This window comes from Lates calcarifer, linkage group LG3 (assembly GCF_001640805.2).
Source record: "Lates calcarifer isolate ASB-BC8 linkage group LG3, TLL_Latcal_v3, whole genome shotgun sequence".
In the NCBI taxonomy this organism is placed as follows: domain Eukaryota; kingdom Metazoa; phylum Chordata; class Actinopteri; family Centropomidae; genus Lates; species Lates calcarifer.
Genome location: NC_066835.1, coordinates 17738107 through 17763955, shown reverse-complemented (window position 1 = coordinate 17763955; position 25849 = coordinate 17738107). Strand labels below are relative to the sequence as shown.

Sequence of the window (25849 nt, the reverse complement as noted above, 5' to 3'; positions counted from 1 at the left end):
TTTCCCCTCTCTCTCTATCTGTCCTCGGTGGTCCCTAAATGCTTTGTTAAGAATAACAAACATGCTGCCAAGATAAATCATGCCATGTTTTTCACTCGCAGTTCTTAAAGGCTGCCATTTCATCATGCTGCTGTCATCCCCACAGTGAAGTTCCTGAGGCAGATAACGAGTCCAGAGACTAAGAGAGTGTAGAAAGCCATCTATCCTCTGGCCTCGTTTGTGACACACAAACACAGAGCCGGTTTGCATCCTCCCGTCTGTGACTTTTGGCAAGTGAGCATGAAAGGGAAATTTACATTGATACGTCTGTCTGCATTGCAGCAGCCAGAACGTTGATATGAGGTGTTTTACTAAGGAGATAAAAGAGCCTGACTCAAGCAGACTCAAGAACACAACAACACTGAACGGGAGCGCTGGACAGGATGCCCCCAGCTAAACAAATATGACTGGTGCATTGATAAATGTGGTAACAATGCCATTATCACTTCCGCTCACTCTGACGCTGCTCCTTATTTTGCAGTCTTAAAATACCAAACTCTAATGTTTTTTACATTCTTGAAGATTGTTTCATCCCGTTAATAGCACCATTAAACCATTGATAACAGCAGACTGGTGCAGGAATGAGTCTTAAAACCAGGAAGTAAGTCAGCATTCAGTCCCAATGTCTATGGGTTTTTGGTTAAATGTCAGAAATAACATCTGTGGTTTTAACACAAGCTCAAAATACTTTTAAGCTTTTACGTGTCTTAAAAAAGGTGGTTGCTAACAAGTGCTAAATCAGACAACAGAGGTTGTTCGCCTCACCAGTCCACCTTTACAGCCTTGTTGTGTTTCTACTCGCTCTTTCAAACTATCACTAACTTTCTAAGAAGAAAGGCTTTTGTAGAAGAGGTCAGAGCTAAATGAAATGACCAGTTGGAAGCTTAGTGTTGGAGACTTCAAAAATCATAACAGTGGTGTTCATTTGTGAAGATTATCTGATGAACAAAAGGTGTAACTATCATAAACATTTGTTGATCAATGTAAAAATCACATTGGCTTTTTACTGAGGGAACCAGGGTGATGTTAACTTCCAGGTTGGACTAAAAAAAATCATCATCCCTGCACCGCTCTATAGAGATGTGGAGGGGGTGTGGTGCTCCTGTCTCCGCAAATAAAAGGCACAGTCATTTTTTCCTGTAGCCAGAATTTCATGACATGGAGCATTAAGCTCTCATCAGTCCAGAATATTAACATCTGTGTTACAAAACAGCTGGTTCTTTGGTAAAAAGTCAAAGGTTCAAGGTTGTCACTTTTAAATTCAGTGTCTGGTTTGATTGAATTCAGCAGCTGTAACGCCACATTCTGTAAAGACGATATCAGTTCCCTGCAGTTTCAATTTGCATGTCTGGCTGGTTTCTGCTCCATGGCAACAACACCTGAGGCTCATGGGAAATGTAGTATTGAGACCTGTTCACCAAAGTTACAGAAATAACAGGATGTCTCAGGAATGAAGCTGAAATAACTAAAACTGGTGGCCAGAACATAAACCTACTGCATTGTTACATTATCTGAGAGAGTCCTGTGTTGGTGGCACAAACACATGTAAATTTTCAGCTGAAGTCGTCTCATTTTCACCTCGTGTGGACACATTTTCACTGCATTTGGCGCCGCTTAGAGCAAACAAATGTCCTGTCACGCTCTTGACTTTGTAAGATGTCAGTGCACTGCTTTCACATTCACTTTGAACTCACCTTTAGGCTGTTTAGCTTAATGCACTTAGAAAAGCTGGAATTGCTGAGTTACAGCTCAGCCTTGAATTGATGCAGAGAAATTAAAATGCTGTTTTGTCTCTGTCAGAGTCATTAAACATAGAATAAACGTCCAGTTTCTACCAGGTGTAACCAGCAGGTTTCACGCTTCAGAGGAGAACAAATACAGATATTGAACTTTGAAAGCAGCATTTTGTATTGTGTAGCAAACAATGGTTTCACACACGTAGAAACCATTTCGTGTTCTGAAGGTCTGCATGATTGAAACCTTTGATAATGAACTGGGTGTTTGCAGCAGAGATAAGTGTGTGGGTGGTTTCTCTTCTTTTCATCAGAGTAATAATCATTAGATCTTCATTTAGTTTTGTTTGAGCTTCAGTCACGTATGCAGAACAGAGTGTACCTGTACCTGTGACCGTCTTCATTTTCAATCTGATCAAAGTGTTGGGTGTGGCAACGATAGACTGCAACAGAACAATGCTGCTTAATTGTGCCTTTACATTAACCTCCTTATTTGAAGTGGTGTAATTATAGGAAAAGTCTAGAAGACAGTGCTTCTACTCAGGCTCCTCACTCCCTCCTTGCCTCTGTGGTTTGAAACATGGATGTCGGGGTCAGGAGAAACCGCAAAGTCTTTAGGATTCATACGGTCCAGTTAGGGAGCCCATAGTGCCGAGAAAAAAGAAAAGCCAAGGAGATTAAAGAAAGGACTCAGTGTATTGCACCATGATGTGATTAGTTTGTATGTGTCAGTTGTCTTGAGGCAAAGCTACACAGTTAAATAAGAAGTTAATTTGTTGACAGCGTCAGTGATATTACATCACTGCCCTAATAGCTGCAGAGTCGAGTTATAATTTATAACCAGCTGAACGAGCTTGTTAACTTTGTTTTATGAGAAGTGTGTGGGCACTGTGCCTCAGTTCCTTTGATGTTAGGTGTGGCAAAATGGTCCTCCTCTTTTTAATTTGTCTTACCTGTTTATAAGAGAAAACACTGTGATATAAAAGGACAGGACAAACTCGAGAGCAAGCTTCAGCAGAGTTTTTCATCAGCTGATTTGTTGGTGTCATGCACCAAAGTGACTGAAAGGAAGACAAAGAGCAGTGTCTGTTGTCTGTGCTGTTATCACTAAATAAACTTTGTCTGACACTGAGCCAACAATCAACAAAATGGACCAAATGTTCCAGTTTTGTGCCTGCTTTTCTTATGTCCATTTTTATTGCCATAAAATCCACTTATTTATTTGTTGTGGTGTAAAATTTAGTATTATTTATCAAACCGTTGCAACATCCAACAACGCAGACTGACCGGACTGCCTTAAAATCATTTGACGTACAGTAGATACTCAGTTCAGCTTCCAGAGGATGATTCTAAATGTTTTTGACCTTTTGTTTAGTGTCACCAGATTTTCACCAGTACATCAAATAATCTCTTTTATAAACTTTTCTTTAGCATGAGTTCAAACGATCTCAGGTAGCATCGGTATGATGTTTTACGAGCTTCTTCATAGCAATTAATGGACAACATTGTCCCCCAGAGAAAATCAAGGATTTTCTTACAAATGTAAATATTAAAACAAATTGCAGATGATGGTGAGACAGCTCTAGTAACAAAAATAAAAACCTTAGAAAACTATTTTGTTTGTTGTTTGTACAGTTTAATTTGCAGTCCACCATTTGTTGGCAAACATTTAATAATTTTCTGTTCATAAATACACTGATTCCTTGTAATGACACTTAAAAAGTATTAAAATCCAGCAACACTTTGAGTGCTTCCCCTGTATGGTGCCACAAAGTTAAAAGAAAGGCTTAAAAGAAAATAAAATAAAAGAATCTCTCACACATTCTCCCAAAAACCAGTTTAGTCCAGTTTAGCTAAATAATGAAATAAATAGATAAATATGAATGTGCCTGTAACTGGAACACTACAGCCTCATGGGGGAGCTAGTAGAGCTTCATACTTTTATTTTTTCTTGTTTAGAATTATTATCAGTATATATATATATATACATATATATATCAGTATAATATCTCACTTCAAGTAGACAGTGTCTGTGTGCTGTGTATTCTACACGCATAGAAACAAGTTAATTATTATGGTACATGCTGCTCAGTGTTTACAAGCTGACAAGGAGCCAGTGTTATTTTGAATTTCCATCAGAACAGTGTTTTGGTACAGTGCGTCGTGTCAGACGATTACCACGTACTACTGTTAGTACTTCTTAATATTTAACTTCATGACAGCACCCAAACATGAGTGATGTACATCTTCCTTTTCTTCCCGACCAAAACATGAACCTTCAGAGTGATAACCAGCTCTGGTGTCATGATCTGTGCACAGTTTTAATGTCAGAGAGTCACAGATGATACCGGTGGTTGGGGTCACACCTGCTAACAGCTACTGTAACGCCTGCAAATTCACAGATGGTACAGTAACAGCTTCTGTATGTCGCAGCTGTCAGATGCTCTGCACCATCTGCATGTTGTGTTCAACATCCAGTACAGTACGACTTGACTTCTGACGAGGCGAACTAGACGTATCTTTGTTTAATTACCTCAGACCACATGCTGCGTGGCCTCTAACCCCCTCCCCAGTCTTTAAATGGAGGTTCTTTCAGAGGCGTAGGTCGACCCCATTGTCACGCCGCCCCTCCCTCTGTTCACCCCCGAGGTTGTCTCCTGCCCCCCCCTACAGGGAAGGACATCAGGGTCTGAATGGGGTCCACCAAATAGCCCTCATAAAGGCAGGGTTGGGTGCCTGGGGATCGTGGTCCCACAGACAAGGTGGGGCTCAAAACATGAAAGACTCGCAGGAGAGGAGGGAGAGCTCTGACAGTCACACCCTTTAGGAAACACGAGGTCAAAACAAATCCTAAAGAGTTTGTAGGGTGAAGATTTAAACTCACTCTCAGGTCATGTGATCATCTGTACTCTGTATTAGGGCTGCAACTAATGTTTTCATTATCGATAATATTTTAAATTAATTATTTTAGAGATTAAACAATGATTAACTTTACTGATAATCAACTGTCTCAGTCATTTTTTAAGGCAAAAATTGTGAAAAAGATTTGCTTCTTTCTTTATCATTTATCATTGAAAACTGAATATTTGGGAGTTTGGGGTTTTTGTTTTTTTGAAGATGCCACCTTCAGCTCAGCATGTTTTAAAATATTTTTTGGATGTTTTGCAGTTTCTCAAAGCCCAGTGTGACGTCCTCAACCTACTTGTTTTGTCCAACCAACATTTCAAACCCAAAGATATTAACTATACTACATTGTATATATGTATATACATAAGACATTTTCCTTTAAAGATCAACTGTAATGGTAGGAAAGCACGTTTATAGTGCTGTGTGTAAATGTAATGTAGAGTTAAATGTAATCTTCTGACCTCCTGTAGCTCACTGTTGAGGAATTTTCCCCCGACACTGACGAGGAAACCTTTTGTTTGGTGTCCAAATGTTGGGGTCGGGACCTCATGTGGACCTGCTGATGAGGATTCAGTCGCAGTCAGGGGGATTTCTAAGACTGAAAACAGCATAAAGCTATTTGTTGGACATTATTTTAATTTAAAAAAGTCAAAACGTAGGAGCATATCATCGTCCCTTCTTACATGATGATGTTTTGCAAAACTCAAAATGACCTCACTGAATTTCAGCTCTATTAACCAGGAAACTGGTGCCATGTGAATTAATTGTTAACTGTCAGTGATTTCCTCAGTAAATCATTCATAACTTTAGTGAAGCAATACCAGATTTTTGGTCTGGTAATTGCTTTTGGTATGAAGCAATAACCAGAACGAATAAACAGTGCTGTGTAAAAGGTTTAGGCATCTGTTGAGCAATGCTGTAAAATGGGGATGTCTTCAGAAATAATGCAGTGACTAGTTTTTATACACAGAGTTCAGTCAATGGAAAACACGCTGAAACAGATCAATATTCTTTGCCTTTGAAGCAGCACCGTTCTCCTCGCTGCGCTTGCACACAGTTTTTCAGCATCTTTGAGAACTTGCTACAGTTTCCTCTGTGGATTTTATCTGTGTCTCCTGTCTCTTCATTTAATCCCAGACTGACTCCATGATGTTGAGATCAGGGCTCTGTGGGGGCCAGACCATCTGTTGCTTGCTCTTCTAGTCTCTGAAGATGGTTCTTTGTGACTCAGGCTGTGTGTTTGGGCTGGTTGTCCTGCTGCAAAATGAATTAGGGACCGATCAGACACCTCCCAGATCCTGTTGCATGATGAATAAGAATCTAAACATCTCAAGTGTCTAAAACCTTTGCACAATGCTTTATATAGACTTGCCTTTTCAAATTCTTAGCAAACCGCAAATTATGATTCATGTTTTCCTCTTTGTCCTCTGTAAGTTATGATTAATATTTAATAAGAAAATGCAGTTTTTTAGCTGTGGCAGAGGGTGCAGGTGGAGAGGCTGAAAATAAGTCAGTATTAATTTTTGTGCAGCTGTCTTAGCCTCCATTAAACTCCTCTGCTTTTATTCTAACTGCCACTTCTTAGTGTTAAATCCATCAGTGCAGGCCATGTTCACTCTGGGTTATGATAATCTCCCTGCTGTTTGGGTTAGAGTTGTCTGAGGATGTGTCGGTTGTCAGCTGACTCACCCGCTGTTGACAGCGTTGGCAGTTTTGTTTGGGAACAGCTCCCTTAACATGCTGCAGGTGCACACAATCTTGTTTAGTTTCTGGGAGATAGCACCAAAGCAGTGAGGGAGAGGGTGTATTGTCCTGCGACAGGGCAGAGCGACATTATCGCTGCTCCACTTAGACTGCAGTAGCTCGGTTAAAGCCGAGAGTCAGGGGTGATAGCAGAATGTGTAAACACTTTCCTTTTGTGTCTGTTGCGCAATTTGTGTGTGAGTTTGACTGGAAGTCAGTGGCTGCTGCTTCTAAGATCCTTTCACCTTGAGGCACAAATACACAGGAATATAAACCTGTATATATGGCACACTGCACCATTTTACAGGAAATATGTTGGATTATTTAGCCCAGGCGACTGCTTTGGAAACACGGACCGCTGCAGACAGACAGTCACATAATCAAATTAGGTGACTGTAATGGATGTTTACCTCAATTTATGCCACTCATGGTTGAGTAATGGAGGAACAGCTCAGCACCTCAGACCACAAAACTGCAAAAAGGTGCAGACTTTTGCACAACAGCACAAAATGAATACTTATACCACTGCTTATGTTTTGTCCAGTGGTTTTGCCCACGTCTCATAAAAATCAGCTCTCTAGAAAATACTGCTTTTTAAATGGCATCCTGTGAGCTTTCAGTAATAATAATAATCAACAATGTCCTTCATATGATGTCCTTTTAAATGCATCAAAGTGAACTACATAGTAATATTTAATGAATAAATATTAGATATAATGAATGTGCTCTCTTCTCTGTGCGTATTTTCAGAAAAACGTTGCTCGATTGTTGCAGCTTTGACAGACCATGACCACAAGTGCCAGGGGAAAGTCTGTTCACTTCAATCAATTTATTTTTATTTGGTGTATTTATTTCTATGATCCTTGATATTTTAGTTGTGGCTGATTTGGTGACAGCAAGTGTGGTTTAATATTACAGGTCAGTTTATAGCACAGCCAAACAAACTCACTTTAGTTTATTAAAAATGAGTCAGTGAGTTTTTCCACCACGCCATGAGCAACCATCATCAGACTTCATGCTGCACCTGGTTTGTAAGCCTGCAGCTCTTCATCTAACATCTTACTGTCTGCTCTGTCCCTGCGATATTAAACACTAGTTGGCTTTAAAAAATGTGCAAAATAGATAGTTTTAGTTCTGTTCTGTTGATGCATTTTTGATGAAAATGCAGTCAGCGCTAACCGTAGTGACAAATACATTGCGTTTCCTTCGAGTGCTTTTAATGTGAAGCAGTAAAAGTGGCAGATGTTGTACATGTATTGGTAATAACTTCACACAGCTTTCATACAGAGTTAGGAGACTCAACAGTGAGGCGATAACAGTGATATAAAACAGTAACATTGGGGTTACATGTATTGTTTGCCCTCATGTGTGGGCAGGCAACTGACTTGGCTCCTAAAAACTACAATATAGAGATGTAATATCAGGTAAATGCACAGAATAGCTGTTCCATCCACCTGTCCATAGAGTCAAAGATGTGGTTTGATTTCAGAAAATCATCGCTACACTGCTGCAGCTTTGACAGTAAATGTTACTTTTCTGGTTTTGCCTTGGACCATGAGCAGGGGAAATTCTTATGTAGTGAATTACCAGCTTCAGCATAACTTCCTTAAGACATCTTGACACTTCTTAAATTTGATAGCGTGACTAACCAGTCTGAAATGTTGTCTGTGGTTTGTTAGTTTATTTTTAGATGTTGCTTGGTTTTTCTTAAATTTGATCAAAGTGTTTGCAGCTAGAAATAAACCTTTATGTTTCTTCCTTTGCTGTAATTGCTCCTCCACCACATCACAGCACACTCCAGTCTCCATGTGTCTCATCGTGATGGGACCTCAGGACCTGCCAGACCACTGGCCTCCAGTGCAGCTGCACTGTCTGCACCGTCCATATTTCCGTGTTGTGAGCGTGGTATTCAGTGTTGAGCGGGGATGTGTGGGGGCCTCGGTGCAGACTGACAGACGCTTCGGGAAATGGGACAAAGTCTTGCAGAAAATATGTCTGGAATGTGTAACAGAGAACGAGGGAGAGAAACTTTCACAACTAAACCAGATGAAGGTTGAACAGTTACGGTAATCTCTCAGTCTATCAGTGCTGTAAGTGTTGAACCCCTTGGCCTCGCAGATAATTTTCAAGGATATAATCCACAGGTACAGTATGTTCAGTAAATAAACTCACTGGGGTCAAGGATATGGGTCATGTCTTCTATATAATCTAGTTCATCCTAATGTTTGTGCCTTGGCAGTTGATAATTATGTCAGATTGATTACAAAATATTGTTATTTAATGTGGAAATTTACATTTGAAAGTAAGTATTATTATTCCAAAACAAAGAGATTAAGAAGTGATTGTGGGGGTAGAAGAGTGAACATTTTTTTACTCTTTGGTTCTTGAAAGATGTAAACTCACTTAAGGACTTACTAACTGACTGTAGCCTTATCTTTAACGGACGTGAGTGTGGTATCGATCCTCTCATCTAACTGTCCTTTTCTGAACAGTTCCTTTACGGGGGAATCAATCTTTGGTTGTACTTCTCACCACACCTTATGGTAACATAACCTTATAACCTACAGTAAATGAGGGCTTTCCCCGTGTTGTTTTTTTCAGGCTCAGAGGCCCAAAGCGAACTGCAGGTCACACTGGAAACAGTTAGATTTTAACTGGTTAAATAGGGAGCTGCTCTGGCTCATTCCTGTGAATTCACTTTGCACAAACCTGCTTGCCTGCACTGCTCCTCACTTCAAAGAATCTGGATGTTTACATCCCGGGTTGCATCCATGTTGTACCAGTGCACACATGCCGACAGTCCCTCTCATTCCTGTCAGATCCCGTATTTATAGAACACATTCTGCAGCTCGTCCCGTATTGTTGTAACTCCCTTATTTCCCGCCTCAGGATGGGATTAAATCTCTGAACTTCCACTGAACTACATCAGTCCAACTTAACACATCAAAGAAGTTGGATCCATGTTGAGGGCTGCAGCAACCAGCTAATTTGTTCTATTAATCCTGTCTCAGACGTCACAGCAGATCTGGGATGGTATAACAAAAGTGACATGATGATATTGTGCTGCTTGTTGCAACAAAGGCTTGGAGAAAGCTTTGTCTGTTTCAAACAGCATTAATTACAAGCGACGACGTCAGCGTGTTATGTAATCTGATTGGCATTCCCTGACAAATGATTAAATGATGATTGTTTCCTTTTTGAGTAATTTTCATGGGACTGAATCAAGAAAAATGTGCAAGAATGCAGCTGAATTTATGAGGCTGTAAAAATATTGCCAGAGGTGTTAGGAATACTCATACAGAGTTTTATCATGATGGACAGTGGCATGTGTTGCTCTGATGTTTCGGCTGAGACGGCCGTCAGATCCAACCACAGTTTTTTTTTTTTCCTTTTGTTGACAATAGACAGGAATGCAGAATTCCAAGCCCCAACATGAACAATTATCTTGGCAGCACTGTATACAATGAAAAGCTGAGCTGAAGATAGAGTATATAAAAAGACCTGACACAATGAGTCCAACCCAGAAGTTTATCACTTGGCAGCCACCCTGTCAAAACAACAACCCTAAACTCTTGGTGCTGCTGTCCCAGCCCAGGTTGGCTGTCGCTGGCAGCTGGATGGCAGAGGCTCAGGTCATTCACCTCTTATAACAGACTGGGTTAGGTTTGTTTAGGGTCAGTGTGAGCCACATGAGCAGTGTGAGTCTGTGGTTAAAGGAATAGTTCAACATTAAAGGAGATACAGTCGTGTCAATTTCTGTACTTTATGTGTAGAGCAGGTTGTGTTTGTCTAGCTTAGTTAATTTTTTCACCTTATAACAGACTAGCTGTTTTTCACAGCGCTTCCCCTAGCATTCTGAGCTAGGCTAAACACATCTCACCTCCAGCTTTGTATTTACCAGCACGTCTAAAAATCATTAACATGTTATATTTCATCTGTTTAAGTTGTACAAAATCCAAAGTGTAAATATGGCACATTGTGGTATTTATACAGGGATATTTGCTTGATAATTTCTTGGCCAGGAGCATGCAGTGACTAAACTAAGATAAATTATAGTAATATTGTCGTAATGTGTTCTAAAACAGTTAATGTAGTAAAAGGCAAGTGGCTCCAAATGGAAATAACTTGCATAACATTTAACAACAAAAGGTGGTTGTTGTTTTAAACCTTCTTATTCTAAGGTATGACTTTGACATTTTTACGTGCATTAAGAAATGAACACTGAGATAATGGCATTGATCTCTGATGAAATGTGTTTTTTGAAGTGACTTGAACACAAAGGAAAAGGCTTCACCGCCTCATACACACCACGAGTGTCTATCAACATTTACCTTATGCATCCTTCACAAGGGATTTTCACCCTGTGTTGAGAGAGGTGGAGCAAGAAAAAAAGAGAATGACAGAATAAGAGCTTCATCTCCATCTGCCTAGCAATGTAAACAAACACAGTGACAAAGGAGAGCAAAACAAACAGCAACACAAACACTCCTAATAACATGTTACCTTCTGCAGTAAGTGAATGTCCTCATTTCTCTATGTATTTTTCTTTGAAATTATCTTTGGACACTGAAATCAGATAGATATCTTTGTGTTTGTGATGTTGGCTTAGTGGAGTGTTTTCTCAAATAGTGTAATGTTTATTCTAGGTCAAATATTTCAGCACTTACTGTTGACAATTATAGCAGGGAGTTAAATATGGGTCAGAATAGTAAAGCCAAAAGGGACTTTCCTATCAGTGGCACATTGTTATTAGACAGATAACCAGAACAAGTTTATTTCTATATAAAATTAAATCTCAGGAAAACAAGGTTAGGGCATTTATGGCCATGCCAGCAGCTCTCTGAGGATCAGTGGTGCTTTGAGATAAAAGCTACAGTAACACACTGACAATGATGCTGCTGACATGTTAGTTTTGTGTTACTTTAGGCTGTAAATGCTTTGTTATATAGCATTGGTTCATGCTCTATACTTGCCCCTATACAATCAAACTTTAATAATAATAAAAATGTAAATATATTGGACACATTAGATTTTTGACCTTGATGCTGGCGCTTGATGCATGGCTACATTTCATCCTGAGGGGACAAGTAATATCTCTACTAAATTTTGTGGAAATCACTTGGATAGTTTTTAAGATATTTCAGTAAAAAAACAAATCTGTCAACCTGCTGGTGGAGCTACAGGGAAGGTCAGAGGACTACCAAAGTCAGTGTGGATCATCCCCTGGGGACCATGAGTATCTAGAACAAAATTTGATGATAATCCCTCCAGCAGTTGTTATTTCCCTCCCAGCCATAAATATGAACCATATAGTGGCGCTAGAGGAAAAGTCAGGTATCATCATAGTCGGTGGGGTTCATCCTTCGGGGACCATGAGTATTAATAACAGATTTTAATGATAATCAATAAAGTAGTTGTCAAGATGTTTCTGAATCACATCACAAATGTCAGCTTTATGATTGTGCTAGATGAAAAGTCAGGGATCACTATAGTCAGCAGGATTCATCCTCTGGGGACCATGAACATCTGTACAAAGTTCCATTCCAATCTATCCAGTAGTTGTTGCTGAGATATTTCAGTGTGGCTTAAATTGGTGGACCGACCAACAGACCAGCATTGCCGCTAGTGTGGCTAAAAATAATTTCAAATGTTCTTTTTTTTCTTGTCCAACAGTGGATGTTCAACAGGGGTGAGTTTTTACATCTGGAATGCTCTAAGACTAACACCTGTTAAACACTCCAACAAAAATGCTAATAATTACTTCAAGTGCCAAATAAATGCACATTTTTCAGTGCATTTATTATCTGTATGCACCAAGTCTATATATAGTGTATAATTCTTTGCATTCTGAACATTCCCTCCAAATGTCCATCTGCGTAATGGGTGACAGGACCCCCCTCTCTCTTTGATTTCAAACTACAGTAAAGCTAAATTAAGGGGAGAGCAGAGGCATAACTGCAGACCTGACTCATCCTCACATTCGTGCCTGTCAGCAAAGCATTTTTTGAATATCTCAGGGATATTCCTGTAATGCTTTTCAGTGCTTGTTGTGCTGCTGGCAGGTAGGGAGGGAGTAGCTGGGTTGGGCAGGACTGAGAGCAGGATTACAGGCAGACAGAGTGCTGAGAGATACAGGCACAGATTCCCATAATCAGCTCTCTGTGAAGTGTGTCATCCTTGTTCGCCCAGATGTGATGACAAATCATATTCAACCACAGAGGCGAATCACTCAAGGCAGCCAGTTGCCAGTCTGAGTTTCTCCTACAAAGCAGACACTAAAAAGAGGAACATCTCCTCGAGTAAACCTCCCCCTGACAGGTTTCACTCAGTCAACCAGCTGACTCCTGGTGACCTTTTCCAGCCAAATCTTGACTTTGACTCATCCAGCCAGTTAATTAATCCCCTCTGGTGAGGGCTGCAGCGAGGTTTCGTGAGATACTTTGGCACAGCTGGGAGTGTTAGTTGGAAAACAGGCATGTGGAGGTAGAGTAGGGTGTTGGTCAGACGTCAGAAGCCGAGGCCAGTCCGTCCCGCCCAGTTGTTCCTCGTACAGAGTTCTATTGTTTGACTCCTGAGCTCAAGAATTCCTGTCGAGTCGAGGAGATTCCTCACTGTGTAATGGGCTATTATGTTAGCGTTCGCTCTATTCAATAGACTAATGAGTTATGCCAAAAGCTAATGTCTCAGGGGAGTTCTTTGCATAGAGCTGCATAGCTCAAAAGGGTAAGTGCCATTGTGTTGGGTCCTGGGCCCGTCGGCATGCTGTTAACCTCCTCAGTGTGTAGGTGCGTGGAGGCTACTCCTTTTAGCAGTTCCTCTGCATAACTGAAAGCTTAATAAAGCCACAGCTGACTTGTGACGTAGAGGGCATGTCATGATTGTAAAGATAAAGGTGAAAGTAATAGAAGCAAACACGCAGCAGTCGTTTTGATAAAGGTAATCAGATAACAAGCTATGGAGTCAGTGTGTTAAAAGGGCTGTAGAGATACAGTTTCTCACTGAAAATGTGGTAGAATAATAATACTCAGACTGGACTTGGGTATTTTCATGTAATGCCACTCAGTCTGTCAGTCACTTTTTACATTTTTTGACAGTTCTAGCAGTGTTGCACATTTAGATTTTACATATAAAATATATAATCAGTTTAGGGGATATGAATTTTATCTGTTAAATTACCCAACACTATGTAAAACACACACCAATTAGCTCGATATCGATTGACAATATTAAAATGCTGCTTAAAAGTTCATGATAAGCAACAATAATCCAATATATAATATAATATAACAATGACAGGGACAATTCTGCTGCATCATGAGTACTTTTTCTTTTGATACTTTGACACTTTTACTTGTAATTGAGTATTTTTACACTGCATTGATTATAGCAGGAAAGTCTAAAATCACTTGTATATGTGTCATATTCAAAGAGAAATAAATGTATGTAGAAGAAAGTCAACTTTAAAAGGAAAAGCATCACTATTACTGCTCATTCTCACTTTTTATTTGTTTATTGATAAATGACTTGCTGTATTGAACATTATGCTGGTTTCTTGTTGCCCGAGGTATCAGCAGATCTGCTTCCATTAACAGGAGGTTTTGTTTGGCTGCACAGACCTGTGTGCACAGTACCTGTGTCATATCCAGCTTTCTTGTGTGTCAGCTAAATAAAATTTTCTCTCTATTGTCTTCAGTCTGTATCTGCAGCCCTGACTGTTCCCTGCAGCAGACATGTCTTAAAATTGTTTTGCAAACAAAAAGCATGTCTGTCTGGAAAATATGACATCAGTATTATTATGATTGGACTCTGCACGCAGGAGGACACAACAGCATTTCTTACAGTGTGCCCGAGGCACAGTTTTGTTTGCTAAATGGGCTGGATAGATATGACTTTTCAGCCAATTTGTATTGGATTGTTCTCCGCTGCCAGTTTAAGCCGCTCTCTGATGAGTGATGGGAGCAAGTCTTGGACGCACCAATGTTTGAACTGAGCCCAAGAACAACTTGTATGACATTCATCATATGCAAAACAGAGATGCCAAAGGGACTCTGATTTAATCTTGGTTTTGAGCAGTTTGAAAAAAGTTTGAGAAAAAAAGTCCTTGCGGTGGCAGATACAGCTTTTCAGTACCGTCTCCTTGTCTCCCGTCCAGAATGTAGACTGAAGGATTGAACGGTTAAATTCTCCATCTTGGGCAAAAACCTATTTTAAAACTGATGTGATTATCTCAAAAATGCACTCTCTTTGTTCTTGAAAGTGGGCATTTTCATGATAAGAGGGTTTTTCATTCTGACAGCAGTGATATTAGCTTGATGAATGATTTACTGAAATGAGAGGAAGTTGATTTATGAGCTGAGATGAAAATTAAATTTATCCACGGAAGTGCTCAGAGGTTTGGGTTCATTTGAGGAGAAAAACAGATGCAAGGCCGCTGGTTAGGGGTAGTGAAGAGACAACAGCTGTAAATACATGAAATGGCTTTTATCTGCAGTGATTGTCAGAGGTGAGCGGAGAGGCCTGGGCAGGTATAGATGAGAATAATCTAACAGTGACTCAGGATTTGTTGAATTTAGCTGAATCATTTGTCAGCAAAACTTTGAAAAGCTCTGGTTGGAAGGTGATAGATATCTAAAAGTGTTGTAAAACAAAGAGGATCATTACAGGGCTGAAAACAAACAATGTGCTGGATGTGTCTTTGAAATCCAAGCTGCTGAAAGAAACCCTAAATCTACTTTCAGCTGATTTTAGAAATTGCAGTGTGTATACGCTGGTTTGGCAGCAAGATGAAAGGGCAGGGTTAGTGGGGTTTTATTGCTCTTTGCCTCGGTGTCTTCCACATCAACACTTTCTTGTTATCACATCTGAGTCTGTCTCTCTCTCTTTATCCCCATCTCTCACACTTTGTCTCATTTGTTTTTCTTTCACTTTTGCTTTTTGTAATTTATTTACCATCTTCAAACCCTCTCATGCTGCTTTTGTTTCACCTCTGATGTATAAAACTCCACGTTCACAGAAGATTTTGAGTGTTTTGAACTGTCAGATCCTCTTTTCCAAGTTAATTATCTAGCTGTGGAAACACTACTTTTATCCTGTAAAGATCAAATCCACTGCACAGGATGAGAATGAAGGAGCTGAGCAGTTGTTTTTAAATAAGTGTGTAAAACTTTATTAAAAATTTGGCCACAATATGGCACCTTGGTGACGACACATTTCATAGAAATGACAAACCAAATGTGACGGACCAATATGGCCATCAAATTACAATATGTAAAATAAAAAGAATAAATAAATAGAACATAGAAACAACATACATATGTAGTGAAATCATAAATTATGATAAATGCAAAGAAATCTCTGATAACATCAGTAAGAAAAACTCCCAGCAGCTACTGTACTGCATAGCTACAAAGACCTGTGTCCAGACATACAGGAGGCGACCTGTTATGTAAAATGCAGTAAATAGTTTCAGTCAGTGAAAAATTGTCTCATGTAAAGCAATGACACAAGGCACATAATCCCTTTTACTGTATGGAAGCATAACAGTCTGTGTGAGGAAAATAATGGCGTTTTGAAATATAATAAGTAGGAGTGCCTCATCGATACACTGGCAGTGATCTTTATTTTCGGTAACAGAGGGATTTATATAGAATCCTTCCAGTAAAGTCAAGTTTTTGAAATGCTGTTTGGTTTTTTTGTTTTTGAGTCCAAAGGAGTGACCATGACATCTGAAAAGATCAAAGAATGAAATTTTGCAGACTGGGGCCAAGTCCTCTGCTCAGCTTATCTCCTTCTCCACCTGAAATCCCCGTATTGTTTCTGACCTCGTTCATCTGTCTGATGAAGTGCAACCAAGTCGAGTTGTAAATGCTCTCTGCTCTGCTGCTGCAGACACCTCATGTCACTGCAGCCATGAAGTCAACATGGAGTCAGTTTGCCGGCCTTGTGTTGGCTCTCCAGTGCCGTCCTGAAGGGTGGCCGCTGCTGCTGCTGCTCAGGGCTCCCCACTTGCAGATGGCTTTAGAGAAGGACCCATGGTTGTGAAGCCCTCTCCCCCCTCTGTGTTACAAGGTGTGGAGGTTATCTGTCGTCTTTAAGGAGGCCGAGCTCTCGCCCTCCCATGCCCTTGCCCTGTGGCGCTGTCTCACCCTCCACTTCTCGAGCAGCAGGCGGGTTCTGCACAGCAGCCCTGAGCGCTAGGGGCGACACCTGCCTCTTTTTGCCGTTCTTCATCCTGCAAACAAAGACAGAAAGCAATCAGACATCTTGAACCATTGCTCTCCCCTGGTTATGTAAAAGGTAAACCAATAGCTGGGTGGATTCAGAGCTGTCAGTCACTCACATTCACACCGCTAAGTGTCATGCAGAACACAGTTTTGAGTGGTTTCAGCAGATTGAAGTTTATGTTTCCAATTATTAATGTGTCAGAAAGTGCAGACGTATGGCGCCACAAACTTTTGTTTGAGTTTGAAACATGATTGTACATGAGAGCAAGCTGTGGCAGAGATGAGCTCTATTACCCTCATAACTCTCACAGTTAAGGTGAGGGGAAGTTTTAGCTGCATACTTTAGGTAAACTCCTTGTGATCGAATAGGTTTCATGGAATTCATTGTAAAGCTCAGTCATCATAATTTATAGGGAATTCCTTGCTTGAAGGTTAATCTCGAAATTTCTGCCTCTATAACACGTGCTCACTGTTTTTATCTCTCAGGCTCACCAGGTTTTACTCATGCACAAATTATGTACCCTGAGATATTTTGCCCTACAAAAGACCTCAGTGTTGCGTGAGGTTATAATTACCATGTCCATTTATTTTGCAAATACACTTTGAGGTATTCAGCCTCCTTCAGTCTGAGTGGGTTGTCTTACCTCTTAATCCTGCCCGTGTCGGCTGCCAACTTGTGTTTGCACTGCGTCTCAGCGCAACCATCGCCCTCGGCAGAGCGGATCACCGTGTCGAGCGATGGCTCATATCCTGTGAGCGAGAGCGCACAGAAAAAAACAAGATGAGAGCAGGATCACCTTTCAATTATTCACCTAGTAGTTTCGACACATTTAAGGGAAATTTAAGAATCGAAACTTGTTCTCACATGCGATGAAAACAAGCACAAAAATGATAGACTGAGTATCACTGACAGTAAAAAATGATAATCGTTTGGCTCATTATTGTTATTGCCTGTTTAATAGATGTCTTGAAGTTGTGATATAATGACAATTACATACCTGAGGTGGTTTTCCAGGCGGCAGAAGTTTCTGCATGTGTTGTCGTTTTCACGGAGACACTGGCAGCGAGGTCCGCTGCCGGTTGCCATGGAATCCACCACCGCGCGCTTCGTCCTGGGAGCGTTGCCCAGTCCATAAGAGACCACGCGCCTGGATAGAACGTTGACAAGATTCGTATCAATCAACGGTCAAGACCTGAACAATTTTGCAAAAAGTGTCGTATTTGACGGTTAAATGCTTTTAAGGTTATTTGTTTGACTTTTTGCAGTAGAAGTTAAATTTATCAAAGACCGACTAGGGCAGGTAAACTGTATTGTATTTTCAGTTACACCTCCGTAAGTTTACTTTTAGCATCCCTTTACTCAAAATCGCACAGTCGTCCGTCAACTTATAAAGTAGTTTTTGTAGTTCAGCCTTATATCGATTTCCTATTAGTAATTAATTTACTTGTTTAATCGCCGAAAATATATCTATATCTAATAATATATAACTCTTGAGATGGACTACTACATCTCAACTGACTTTAGTGTCGAAATACTTACTCAGGTGTGTTCACCCAGATGATGTCCAAGTGGCAGAAGTAGACGCACTCCTTGTCCAGGAAAGTGGCGCAGGAGCAGCGTTTGGTCCGTACATGGCGCCCCTGGATGACGGTGGAGGCAGTGGACGTCTCTGCAGCAGGCGCTGATAGTACTGTAATTAAATCATCGTTATCAAAACACTGCATATAAGCTATTATCCTAACGTTGTATGTCTGGAAGGTGCTTTTTGTAATCGGTGTAACTGCTGCGAGATTTCAATCATGCAGAGGGAGGTAGGATTCCAATTTAAATTGCTTAATGTAAAGTAATTCAGTCATTACTGATATAATCCACTTTAAATTATTGTTGAAGTGAATTATATCAGTATGCACATGTACGGATTAAATAATTAGAATTAGTTGAATGTCTGTTGGAAAAATCACGCAAAAGTTACCTGTGCACAAAATCCAGGAGTACGTCACTGATAACACGGAAATAAAATAGTACATATCCATTTTCCAGGCTCTAAAATAAAATCTTGCTCAAGAAAATGTATAATCCAGCAGTGGAAAAATAATCATCTAGTGTATCCCTCCTTCGCAAAATGTTGTTACTGATCGTCCTCAGAGATTCACGCAGCAGCGCAGAGGCGTCAGAACGGAGTCTCTGTGAATGTGGCCCCACATGTGCAGCCCTTTGACTTTATACAAGTGCTCCCCACCTCCCCACCTCCTCCTCCTCCTGCAGCGCCTCACAGTTTTTGTCCTTTGGCTCGTACCCAGACAATGATGTTTGTTAGAAGTCGTCCGCTGATAAGCAGCCCTGCAGACCAAGTTGAGGACTTTGAGATGCCCTGTGGTTGGAGTTGGAGGATTGAATTGGCGTCTGCCACACTCACACTGGTCTCTGGATGTGGTGTTTCACTTATTAGACAGCAGGTGGCAGCCAAGCGACAGGATTTTTCATTTTCTACTTTTCATGGTGATGAATGGCCATTAAAAAAGTACTGCTTAGATATGAAGAGTCACTAAATGCATTTAAAATAAGTAAAGCAGACGTGTAGAAACTATAAATATTAATTATATACTTGCAGGCAAACCATACTATTTAATACTAAACAACATTTAACTCACAAATTAGCCATTTGCCAAACATTGGATTTAGTAAGAAAATAGCATTCTCAGATTTAGAGATGCTGTCCAGAGTGGTGATAAATTTCCTTTACAGAGTTAAGTTTAATAAGATGTATGTGTTTATTAATGTAACTCACCCTGTGGGCACCCATAAGCACATTTCTTTCTCACTCTGGTGAATTGAAATTGGCAAATTTAATAGTGAGCACTCTCAAAGTGACAGTACCCAGTGTTTACATTGTCTCATATTACTTTTTTGCTGTAAACTTGCAGGATCCAGGTGATTGGCAGTTTGGAGGTGGACTGTTCTGCTGCTGCACTGCACAGATTCATTCTGTTATGGTATGTTTTGATTTTACTCATTAACACTGTGTAGATATGATTCTGAACTACTGCACATATATCATCAGAATATCTTCTATCTATACTATTGAAAACACACTGACTGGTATTAAAGTATATTAAAAATAAAATTGAAACATAAATGCATGATATTTGTAGATACATTACTGCTTTTGTATCATATATACTAAAAGGCAGCAGTCATTTCATTTCTTAAAAACTTTGTAGCAGCTCTGTAAAACGAAGTAGGCGGGGCCGCATCAGCCAGCCTATCAGCGTTTTGTTTTTGGACGTTGTCAGACGTGTGACGTCATGGAGCGTGAGGTGAGGAGAGGAAAGGGAAGCTCAGCGGCAGAGAAACAAAGTGACAAACAAATGAGTAGAAAATTCGGTGTAAAACCAGCCTTTGAGTCGTCGCTTTATCGTGTCGGTGTGTTAGCACCGTGAGAAACTTCATTACCGATGATGTCTGGATGCGAAAACAAGCGCCGGAGCTATTTTTGTTGAACATGAACGCACCTGCGGAGGAAGGTAATGCTAACGAGCTAACTAATTAGCGGAGAACGTTAGCCTTAGCCCTAGCGCTAGCATTAGCCCGGACCTTCTTTCTTTGTATGTTCTTTATTAGCTGTAATGTGTTTGTTTCTGTTTCTCTACCTGTCTTTCTTTGTAGTTTGTTTACAACTTCTGCCTAATATGTTGTTTGTCTTCGTCTCTTTGTGTTTAATCCTGGACATTGTAAGTCAGTTTGTGGTATGGCATGTGGTTGTGTCGCTTTGCGTCCCTACCTGGCTTTTTAACTGTTCTTGGTCAGTTTTTTTGGTTTATTTCCGGGATGTATTGAAGGCGAAGACTCCTTGAGATCTGTCTGTGGCCATCCGTTGATCCCCTGTTGTGTATATTGATGATTAGTCAGTTGTTTGTGGAGACTTGAGACTTGATTATTGATTGATTAGTTTTGTGTTGAATGCAGGTATGAAAACTGGTGCCTCTTCACAATGTATGAGGTGATAATATTATTAGAAATAATCACAATAAAACTTAATTTAAAAATTTAAAAGGTTGAATTCAAGGTTTGAAAGTGATGTGTAGTCAGGGCTTTCCTGTTTAGTTTTCAGCATCATGTTTAGTGTAATTCCTACACTTTAGACCCAATGCTATATTTTATCAGTAAGTTTTTCAAGTCTTGTACTTGTGTTTTCCAGGTTTTCCTGTCCAGCTGCAGCAGCCTGGATGGAAATACAAGTTCTAACGTAAGACCAGAGAGGTAAGCTGCTGTTAAAATGAAATGTTCATGTATGAAGAAAAGTGAGAATTGAATTCAATTAATGACTGGTTATGCCCTGTTAAAGTCACTTTTAATTAATTTCATGTACTTTGGAAAATGCCTGGTTTTAAATAAATGTTCTGTTTTTCAGGTGAATTCACAGAAAGAACTGGATCCACTGAAGGTGAAGGTAGGAAAATATTTTTATTCTTATGTTCTTTTAAATAAAAAAGTCCTGAAACTTTATATAACAATTTATTAACATCTTAAATGATCCAAAGTATCAAAATTGAATTATTTAAATATTTATTAACATAAAGGTAAATAAGGTAATTGGGTATTAAACAGTTTATTGATTCATTTATTGAAATGATGTAGTATAAATAAATATGTATAGGAATATAAGTTACTGATGATTTTTTAAAATACTTTATCAATTCCTTAAAATATAAAGTAGTAAACAATGTATTGATATAGTAAAGTAAAAATACTTGGACACAAGACAACAACACCAGAGTTATGAAGCTGATAGAGATACACTTGCTAAAGAGCAGCGTTGGTCCTCCTGTTGCCCCTCCCATCCCAGCCCACCCCACCCCACCCCACCATCCCCCCCCCCCCCACCACTGGGAGACGCTTTGTTTTCTTCTCCCACCAAACAGTATACTGTCGTTATGAGCACATTTTCCAAAGACTAACATGGTTGAGCATCTTTAAGAACATTTAACTGCTCTATGACACAATTATTAATGAAGTAACTGTATCATAGAGCAGTTAAATGTTCTTAAAGATGCTCAACCATGTTAGTCTTTGGAAAATGTGCTCATAACGACAGTATACTGTTCGGTGGGAGAAGAAAACAAAGCGTCTCCCAGTGGTCAAACGTCTGTCATTATCTTTGTGTAGTTTGTTAAAATTGTTGTCTGGAACAAAATCATTAAAAGTTTCTTACTTCTGAGTTACGTTTTCCTGTGTTTTACTTCATACAATTTACTTTGCTAAGCGTCATGCTCTTTTTTAATATGACTTAAAAGACTTGAGATCACTTAAGTTTTAACAATTATCATTATGTTAAAGGCTTTATGTCATGGAATTTTTTGCAGCTATACACATTTTCAAGGTTTTAAATCACATATCTCAAGTTTCTTTTACAGCTACACACTAAGGTTTTGGATCACTTAAGTTTTTACAATTATTATGTTAAAGGCTTTATGTCAAGGAATATTTTACAGTTACACACTTAAAAGTTTTTCATTACTTAAAATTTTAGCCACATGCATCTAAAGGTTTAACACTTTATTTTTTGCTGTTAAATTGTGGGAAAATATTCATAGTAATTAAAACTGATAAACTACAGCAGCTTTAATTTAGTGATGTTTGTTCCAGACAACAGGTTTTAAAGTGTCAAACTGCAGCTAAGATAATGACAGAGGCAGACTGAAAAGAAATAAACTAACACTGACCTTCTGCAGATGTCGTCATGCTGGTCTCTTCTTTACAAAGTCAAGTATTCACTGGTTGACATTTTAATCCTGTGATGAAAAATAAGAAACAACATTAATATAAACTGGGACTGTTTGAACCATCAAAATAAAAACAAGTGTTTCTGGGTACTGCTCAATTGTTACTGGACTTATCAGAATTAGTTCAAGAATGAAATTTGATTTGTACACAAAGAAGAATTAGCTCCTGATATTCACAGAACAGTAGATGGAGATGTGCACTAATTTGCATTCTTTAAAATCATGTCAGTTTAAAGCTGAACCATGTTTAGTTGTAAAAAGCCAAAATGATGTGTTTCTAGTGTGATACTGACTGAGCTGAACAAGTCCTTCATATCTAAACAATCTGAGTTAATGTTAACTGATTAACACTCAGTGGTGCTCTACTGTGGTAGATTAGACACCATCATCATCACTGGTCCCTCACAATCAATGACTCCACTGTCTTCCTCTCCATACATCCACAAACACTGCATCAATCAAATCACCACGACCTAAAAGGCAGTGCCACAGTATTATCAGTATTATTCATGGTGCCTCATTTCAAGGTAAGGGTAAAAGCCAAATATTGCAAACTAATGTGATAATTATTAACAAAAGCTATGATATAAAATAACTTCTGATTATTGTCAATGCTTAATATGACTTTCTCCATCTTAACATTTTGCTTGGCTGAGCAGTTGAGTACCATTTCATGGTACAAGACCAAATAAACCTTCAATTTTTATGCAATGCAAACCCCTCAGACCATTAGCTGCTGATAACAGTACATAAACAAATGCGTACTAAATAAATAAATATAAAAATGAAGGTATATACCCTAGGTGCTAAGTTCATTTAAAGGTACTGCAGAGTCCTGCAAAGCTTCCTGTGTGAAAATAAACTCCAAATTACCTGTAATAAATTAGACTGGATGGAGGACAGTTGATTTAGCAATTTACAATTCCATTACAGCACAGACACAGGAAGATATAAAAGCCAAAGCTTTGCTGTACCTTTGATTAAATTTAGCCCCAAGTCTAAGGCGTTTGGACTTTCATTAAATTAAAGTCAGGTTATAGTTGTACACTGTTTTAGTATACAAGAATAAGAAAACCCTAATACCTTCGTTGTATTACTTAATCTTCTCAATAAACATCTGACAAATTCATCTAAGTTGTGTTTTTCATTTTCTAAATATGACTGAATCTGAAGCCTGAGCTGATGTGAGTTTTTGTCATGTGACATCTCAACAACTGTCCCAACACTTCAGGAAGTTATGGTCTGTCTCTCTGTTTGGGAACCACATCATCCCAAAATTCTTTCAACAAAAGTATTAGTCAGCATGAAGCTGTACCTGGATGTGGAAGCAGTCAGCACAGCTCCTGTCTGCTGAAACATCGTCTCCATCACTGATGAGGCAGAATCTCTTGTCTCCAGGCTCACAGATTAACCTCAGTCTTGCTTTGCAGTACGGACCTAAAATTCAGAGTGAAAAGAACACGTAAACAACAGACTGAAGAGGATTATTTTCTCTGACTTCTTATTTAATTCACTATTCTTGTAGAAAGACAGTTCAGACATATTACACCTGCAGTCTTCACAGGTGTTGCTGAAGCTTCCTGTCACCTGATTTCTGTGAGCGTTTTACCACATGAATCAAGTGACAGGAAGCTTCAGCAACACCTCTGATGAAAACGTGGCTGTCTTTACATTAAAGAGAAATATCATACCTTTATTTCTCAAATACATTATACATAATTAAATTAATACAAATCATTTACCTTGTTGATCGTGTAACATCTCAGTGACGTCCTCTGGCTCTAGGTTCTCAGCTGACTCGTGGAGATCCAGTTAGGCCTCTGTGTGTCTTTGTTCATCGTCTCTGGACTTCATCCTCTCTTCTTGTACCCAAGCTTGTGTAGGAGCCCAGTCTATAGACACAATGTTGTTTCAAGCCTAAACACAACAACAAACCTTAATTAAACAGGTGTAACAAAGACTATATTGCATCAATGAATCACACGCCTCATTATATTCTCTTTTTATTGGCAGTGTAGTGCGTCCTCTATTTTAAATTGATTTTAATAATGGAAATCATTTTTTGTCAATAGTTTGCACTAAACTAATATACAAAGACGCGAGTCTTAATTGTCCAGGGTAGTAACACTATTCGGTATTAGTTTAGAGTCGGTGACATGTAAGCTATTAAAAAGAGGCTAAATTTTACAAAGAAAATGTCCAAATAAACTAGAGGAAGCAATGAAATACAATGCAAAGACACGTGTCTTGGTTGTCTAGTATGGCACTATAATTCAGTGGGCTATAAATATATTAAGACATATTAATTTAAGACATATTAATTTAACCAAAACTGGGTAAAACGTCAACCTCTGGTTAATATTAATGGGGGCTGCATTCACATGTGTCTCAAACTGTCCAACACAAGCGATGTAAACTTATCAACAGAGCTACAACTGTGCGGACAAGGTTGCACCCTGCTCAACGCTTAGCTAGCTGGTCGTTAGCTAGCGTTAGCATGTTGCTACGCAGTGTTGTTTAGTTACAGGGAAACAAACTTCAACACCACAAACAGACAATAATACATGTAACGTTATAAAGTAAACCCAAGGAAACAGTTAGCTACACAAACACAGCCACACACGTTACGATACCTTCGACGAGGAGGTGGCCGCAAACACCTGCGTTAGCCCCGTCCGACTCCACTCCAAACAATCCCAGGTGAAGTTTAAAAGCCATTTTCGGCGGCGTTTCTCGGTCAGTTTCTTGCATTTTCCTTCTTTGGACCAGCGGCTGTTCATACGCGATGAAAATTCCTCGTCATTTCTGGATTTGATCGAATTTTAGCGACAACAAACGACGCAAACATTTCGTGAGCTCGTGATGGCGTGTCCATTCACTTCCCGTGTAGAGATTTACTTCCGGTCCTACAAGTGCATTTCGCTGACGTGGGCTCTGTCAAACAGGAAGTGAGGTCCCCGCAATCTGGAATGTTGTGTTTTGACTTTGATCTGTGAATTCCGCTGCGTAAACAATGATACATTAATACAAAATATATCTTTACTGGAGAAATTGGAACTATTGACAAATGTTAATAAACACTTAACCATGTTCTTATATCTGCTTACAAACACATTACACCTAGATTTCCTTACGTTCATCTAAAACAGAAATTACTAGACATATACAACAACAGTTGAATACCATACTTCAATATGTACATCAAACATTTAACAATCTATTAGTGCAAATAGAACAAGAGTGTACTCAAGCAGAATTACCATAAGTACTTCTAATTAGATATTCCACCCTTTTCTATGCTACACTGCTGGAGGCAAAGAAGTTAGCTGGTTGGAGGAGTATTTGCCCTTTGCCTGATCTGAACTGGAGAACTCTGCTGGAAAGAAAAATCAAAGTTTAATGCACGTCATTTGTTGTCCT

At 39.4% G+C, this 25849-nt stretch overlaps 1 protein-coding gene and 2 long non-coding RNA genes across 3 annotated transcripts in view; 1 reads left to right on the top strand and 2 right to left on the bottom strand.

Annotated features, from left to right (window-relative positions):
* The window catches only part of LOC108899569 (uncharacterized), a 48043-nt gene extending 27152 nt beyond the window's left edge, over window positions 1-20891 (top strand). Inside the window, exons 4-5 of the long non-coding RNA XR_001963577.2 lie at window positions 19571-19639; window positions 20845-20891. This is a non-coding gene — a long non-coding RNA (uncharacterized LOC108899569). The remainder of the gene's footprint in view (window positions 1-19570; window positions 19640-20844) is intronic.
* edn1 (endothelin 1) lies at window positions 15559-19087 on the bottom strand. The gene is given in 6 exon segments (XM_018700061.2): window positions 15559-16597; window positions 16599-16653; window positions 17290-17387; window positions 17640-17793; window positions 18186-18336; window positions 18619-19087. Coding segments are annotated over 6 exon segments (633 nt in total). The 5' UTR covers window positions 18680-19087; the 3' UTR covers window positions 15559-16483.
* Window positions 20892-21742: 851 nt separating the features above from the next.
* Window positions 21743-25515, bottom strand: LOC108899564 (uncharacterized). Its single transcript, XR_001963576.2, has 4 exons — window positions 25063-25515; window positions 24172-24346; window positions 23745-23866; window positions 21743-22438 (listed from the first exon to the last, which is right to left on the bottom strand). It is a non-coding gene; the product is annotated as an uncharacterized LOC108899564 (long non-coding RNA).
* Between the last annotated feature and the right edge of the window lie 334 nt (window positions 25516-25849).